The 6,631-nt window shown below is 36.5% G+C and overlaps 1 protein-coding gene across 1 annotated transcript in view; it reads left to right on the forward strand.

The window, feature by feature from the left end:
- The window catches only part of LOC306857211 (WD repeat-containing protein 18-like), an 80,166-nt gene extending 75,190 nt beyond the window's left edge, over window positions 1-4,976 (forward strand). Inside the window, exon 10 of the mRNA XM_079397019.1 lies at window positions 4,533-4,976. Coding sequence (XP_079253145.1) covers window positions 4,533-4,661 — 129 coding nt within the window. The 3' untranslated portion in view covers window positions 4,662-4,976. The remainder of the gene's footprint in view (window positions 1-4,532) is intronic.
- The last annotated feature ends 1,655 nt before the right edge of the window (window positions 4,977-6,631 follow it).

A 6,631-nucleotide genomic window follows, 5' to 3' on the forward strand; every position in this document is an offset into this window, starting at 1 on the left:
TTTGGTATGTTACTATAAAAATAGAGGTTAAAATTAACAACAGAGACCAAACTACTGTATTCAACTGCTATTTATGTCCAGATATAATAATCGCAGTCAAATAAAAACAGAAATGTTTACATGCAACTCAGTTGCACGTAAGGTCGTTTTCATACAAACTTCTCCAAACATACATATATAATTATCAGTAAATAAGTTCCCTCTAGTGTTTTTTATAGCTAAATAACCAACTGTGAACCCTGGATAATAGGATTGTGATGGTGAGGAAATTTTCCCACCCGCTATTCGCTGTGTGACAACACCGTTAATTCAATTCAAGCAACAACAAAATGTTATAAAGTAAATAAACAATGTCCCCATCTTTTACTCTCACAATGAGCTTATCATACTCGTTTGTTACATAAGAAGGGCCCTATGGTTTTCACGATGCAGAAAAAACAGATGGAAGCACATAATCCAGTCAAAAAAACTGAATTTACTTTATAACGCGGAATGCACTACTTGCACAACTGCTTCCGCGTTAATACAACGTAGAACATAGAACCTTTATTATCACAACGAATAAAAATACACTATGCTATATGCCTAATATAAAATAACAAATAACTTAGCCTACACAAAGCTTAGGTATACTAAACTGAAGATCAGTAAACACTGTGGAAAACATACGTTTATTAGCATGCAGTATGCTAAGAGTAGTATGTCTGAATTCTTAGTTTGTGGAAAAACGAGTAGTATGTCCGAATACATGGTATGTGAAAAACAATAGGTAAAATGTTCCGACCGAAGTGCACAATCAAAGGACGCTTTACTATCCCATGTGGCCACGGGAGAGGATTTATGAATAGCATGAATATTTATAAATGGCACATGATAGTAGCAACATGGTAGATGTAGTACATCTGAATTTCCTTCATACTACCCATATTCATACATAAAATGTCCTTTTTTAAGCTGTCTGAGAGTTCAAATTCAAATGTAGTACCTACTCAGACAGTACGTAATTTCAGACGCTCTGTTTGTCTATTGTAACAAAGAACAAAGCTCTTTGCGATTACTGGACAGGAGGTGCACTAGAAATAATGTTTGGTGAAGGGTAAAACCATGGACCTGGCAACCCTGGCTTAAACCCTTTTTCATATAAGCACATCATTGCTTTTATCGGTCGATACAGATTATTGGTTGATGCATTGGTGAATCCCTAATAATATGGCTTTAAGGCAACCGAGGCAATTTTTCAGACTAAACTTAAAGGCAGGGTAGGTGATTTGGTTCAAAACCATTTTTTGTTATGCTGGATAAAAGTCTCTTCACATTTTGATAGCAATCACCAAGTTAAGTGGTCTAAATTTATTTACATCGTCTGTGGAAGGTGTAGGATCATAGGTCAGATCATAGATCAGAGGACTACAATAGGCTGCTTCCACACGCCCTGTTCGTGCAGACATGATGTTATCAGAGCTTTCCATTGCACTATTGCGGAACGAGCAAGAATGAAAAGCATTATTATTGTAATATTATGTGCTTTGTACTGTAATGTTTTCTCACCTGTGAATGACGCATGAGGTAATCTAACAACGTTGCATTCAACCCTCCACCAACGCCATCCCACGTTCACGTGTTTTGGAGGAGGCGTGGCTTTGGAGAGTGATTTGTAGGGAAGGTGGGATCTTATGCTTTTAAAGCTAGCTTGCTCTCTGAAATCACCTACCTTTTAATTTTTGATGTGATCTAACTTACGATTCGATAGGTAGACTGTACAATGAGCAAACATCACATAGGCTTACATTCAATGGGGAATGAATGAATTAATGCTTAAATGAATTGATAATGTGAGAGCAGACAGCAGAGTGTTAGGAAAGGGTTTCCTGGGACAAGTCAGCTATACAAAATATTTACCACAGCACGCTGTGATTTACAGAGGCGATCGATACAGTACTACAATCTTTCATATAGAGCATCTCACTCACTTCCTCCTGCAGGAAATGAGCCACTTGCACACACCTGTCAGAGTCTCCGCTGATTTACACCGCTGATAGAGCAGCTCCACTGCGCCACTCTTATCCCAGAGTTCAGACTCTCTCCACGGGATGTTGAAAGTGTATTCGAGAGCCAACGGAGGAGAACGCCATCAGACTGGGCTTGAAGCTGAATTTATTAATTCTCTCATCTCAAGCCTTTAGAGTAGAGGAGGGTCTTCCGTACCTCATTGTACTGAAAATGTGAGAACAAATTGTTGTATTCTTGATTTTACAAGCCTCCGGAATTAAGACGGGGTGTCTGTATACTTTCGGCCTATTGAACATCAGTTGTTCAGGGAATTAAATACAAGCAAAGCACAAGCTGCGTACCTCATAACTCTGTCCAAATACATTATTTTAGCCTCTTTAAAATGTCAAAGTACAGTGAGACCAGATGGTCCCCGCATTCCAGTCCATCTGGAGGGACCGACGGGTGTTTTGGGGTTTGTTGCCGTTATCTGCCTCCGAACGCGTTCAGGTCACCATAGAGGTTGTTCCCTCTTCCTCGTGGATCTCCTGACGCTTTTAAAATGAGTCCGGCTCTGGCAGGACCATTAAGTAGATTACTTTCACTCACTCAAAAGGGAGTTGGATCCTGCCAGCGAGCTCAGAGCCCGCTGTGTTTATTCAGGAGATGTATGTAAATAAATATATAACTGGAGAGCAGATGATTTTTTTTTTTTACCCTCCCTCCTGACTTAATCTGGGGGAAATGTGCATCGCTGTCACCCACCATTTGCCTGCATGGGGGGAATCGAGCACAAAGGGAATGTCAATATTTTTTCAGATGGATTAAGGATGTTCTAAAACTGGATTTGATGACCTCAGCGAAAATCTATGATGAAACTTTTATTTATTTATTTATTTATTTAGTCATTTAGCAGACGCTTTTATCCAAAGCGACTTACAAATGAGGACATAAGAAGCAATCAAAACCAACAAAAGAGCAACAACGTGCAAGTGCTATTACAAGTCTTGGTTAGCCTAACGCAGTACAGATAATTATTATTATTATTGTTGTTATTTTTTAATAAAAAGACATAGATAAAATACAATTAGAATAGATAGTGCTAGAGTTAGAGGGTCAAGTAAAGATGGAACAGATGAGTTTTTAGCCGTTTCTTGAAGATGGGTAAGGATTCGGCTGCTCGGATCGAGTTGGGCAGGTCATTCCACCAGATGGGAACAGTTAATGAAAAAGTCCTTGAAAGTGTTTTTCTGTGTTTTTGGGATGGTACAATAATTCGTTGTTCACTTGAAGAACGCAAGCTTCTAGAGGGCACATAAGTCTGAAGTAAAGAATTTAGGTAAAGGGGTGCAGAGCCAGTGGTGGTTCTGTAGGCAAACATTAATGCCTTGAATTTAATGCGAGCAGCTATTGGTAGCCAGTGCAAATTGATGAACAGAGGCGTGACGTGCGTTCTTTTCGGCTCATTAAAGATTAATCTTGCAGCGGCATTTTGGATTAATTGTAGAGGTTTAATAGAATTGGCTGGAAGACCTGCCAAGAGAGACTTGAATTCTTAGATGCAGGTGCAGGGTTTTTTTTTCTCTATATGAAATAACCTCACCTCCTCATTTACACAGCTCATCTTCTAGTTTATAAATGCTTGAGATTTAGCTCTTTTAGATTAAAGGAATGTTCTGGGTTCAGTACAAGTTAAGCGCAATCGACATCTGAGACATTTTGTCAATAACCACAGAAAACAATATACTCTTTACCAAATTCTTTAAAACAAATTGATTTTATAGTAATTCTTTTACAACTTAAGCATATGAGACAAACTGCTGTACTAATATAATAATGAGCTGTGGTTGCTCCAGTCAAAAAAAATTATATAATATAATATATAACATAAGATAAGATAAGCATGGGAAAAAATCACGGAAATGTCTGTAGTTTTGTCAGAGCATAACAGTGTTGAACAGAAAGAATAATAATAGAATAATAAAGTATTTTAAAAACAAATGCTTAATAAATTTAAATATTATATAATTTGTGCTGTCAAACAATAATCGTGATTAATCGCATCCAAAATAAAAGTTTTTGTTTGCATAATATATATGTATGTGTGCTGTGTATATTATATATATATATATATATATATATATATATATATATATATATATATATATATATATATATAATACACACACATGCATGAAAAATAGGTTATGTTTATATATTAAATATATTTATAATATAAATTATATGAATATAAATATAGACATGTAAATATTTTCAAAACATATACTGTATGTGTGTGTATTTATATATAAATAATAAATATACACAGAACACACACATATATTATGCAAACAAAAACTTTGCGATTAATCATTTGACAGGACATCTGGCCCAATAGAAAATAATCTTTGAGAATACGTATGTGTAATTGTGAATGACTGGAAAGGTCATGTAAAAGTCATGAAGATTCATAGGTTAAAAGTGTTGGAACTCTGTTTGTCAAACAGCGATGTGATGATAAGTGTGGCTCTGTTCTCTGTCAGAGTGTGTTTGGTGATGGGGAGAACACTAAGGTTCGAGTGTCTGAACTGGAGGAGGAGGTGAAGACCCTGAAGAAGATCAATAAAGATCTGTATGAGTTCTCCACTCAGCTCCTGACCAAACCCAACTAGAAGAGCTTCCAGCTGCAGAAGTGCTCCATCTGAACGGTCGGATCAGTACAAGAACAACAGGAGAGAAAACTGCATAAAACTGGACTGAAAAATACCAACTGTTCTTTTCTTCCCTATTTTTATGTCCAAAGGGCAGGATTTTTTTTTTCCACATCCTTCTCAAAATAAGCGCAAAGACTGGAGGTATATTTGTAGTGTGTTTATGTGGTGACATTTACAGTACTTTCTGCATTATTGTAGGCATAAACCTTAATTATTTGGTGTTTTTTATTAAAAATGATTTTGAACTGTGCACTTCATTAAAAAAATGTTGCCAAAAAAAATCACCCGTGTGACCTTTGAATCCGTTTTCGTCCTCTTTATTGTCATTCCATCCAGGACGTAAGGCGCAGATCTTTAAAAAAAGAAGAAAAAAAAGACAATTAGGGATGATGCATCTACCTAAAAATTCAAGATTTTTAAAGTTTTTATTTATTGTTACCAGCCTTGGAGAATTTGAATTTAACGGTAAATTTGGAAATTATATACTGATAATTTTATTGGTAACTGCAGTATTTCTTTGTTTTGGTGTACTTTATAAAATGTAAATCACAATTAATATAGAATAATATTGCATGACATTTCCTTATTTTTTAAGGAGAAAATGTCAGTCAAAACAAAATTCTCACAAATTGCATTTTTTTATTATTGTTACTAACCGTAAATGCTACTTTAGTTCAGCCCTGTCAAGAAAAATATATAACTTATACACTAGTCAACATTTAAACTCTGTCACTGTAAATTTGAAAATTATATACTTATTTTGATAACTTACAGTATTGCAGTTAGTTTTGGAGTGCTTAGTAAAATGTAAATCACACATTAATATAAAAATTTGAGGGGAAAGAGCACAACGGGGTTGAACAGACAACTAAAGATTGATAAAACATTAAATTACTAATTGTTAATGCTAAAAGAATTTTTAAAACAAGCGTTTAAAAAAACATTCCAAATAAAATGTTTACATTTTTCAGTTTTTCCTGCCCTAAACAAATGCATTATATAATGTGTGAGCATTTACAGTAGTGTCCTGTTTATGTTCTCAAAATGAAACGATGGAGAATTGTAGACTTTATAAGAAATCTTCGTTCTGAACTTTGTTGTCTTGAGTAAAAGCTCAAACTTGAGGTCATTCTCCTGCTGTACATCCAGCAGCTGTCAGCGAAGTCATCGTTGTGTAATTTGAAGCTGGCCAGACAGATCAGATTAGCCGTGTTCATACAGCCTCACTGTGTTCTTGTTCAAATGACACTTCTATCTGGCTTCCTCCGCATGTGCAGTGCATCCTAAAACTTCATAAACACCTTTCCCCTGCACAGCGGCTTATTTTCCATCTCTTGTTACAGGAGAGTAAAGCTGCCCTCACTGTGACCCTCGCAGACGTCTCCCAGGATTTAACATTCTGGAAACATCCACAGAATCTTGAAGAGGAAATATTAAAGCCTTTAAAAACTCAAATAAATCAATAAATCAATAAGAAAAGAGTGGGGAAAAGTCATCAGCATTCCACCGGCATGCTGTTGTGAATGCAGAAAATGCTTGATTTCTAACTCCATTAGACCATGTGAAGCAGATAAGACCCATCTGAGTATCATCATCTTAGGATGGAGAGACAGAGAGAGAGGAAGCACCACTGATAACAATTACAACTACCTCTCAGCACTTCCTCTTTGAAGATGGTTCTACTTCAGCTGTTGCTGCTCACAAGAGGGAGAAACAGTTCCTTAGCCCCCCACACACACATTCCAATCATCATGTGGAAACTCATTCTCTCACCTTGACAGAGTCATTCTGTAGCCCTCAGCTGCGAGAAGCATAGTAAGCAGGTGGTTCATGGAGGAACAGCTTCTTAAGAGCTTATTTTGTTGCAGTGGATGAGAAGGAAAGGTGTGCTTTGAGCGTGTGATGTGAAACACCTGCTCCCTGGCTTG

Source organism: Barbus barbus, assembly GCF_936440315.1.
Source record: "Barbus barbus genome assembly, chromosome: 37".
NCBI classification, from domain to species: Eukaryota; Metazoa; Chordata; class Actinopteri; order Cypriniformes; family Cyprinidae; genus Barbus; species Barbus barbus.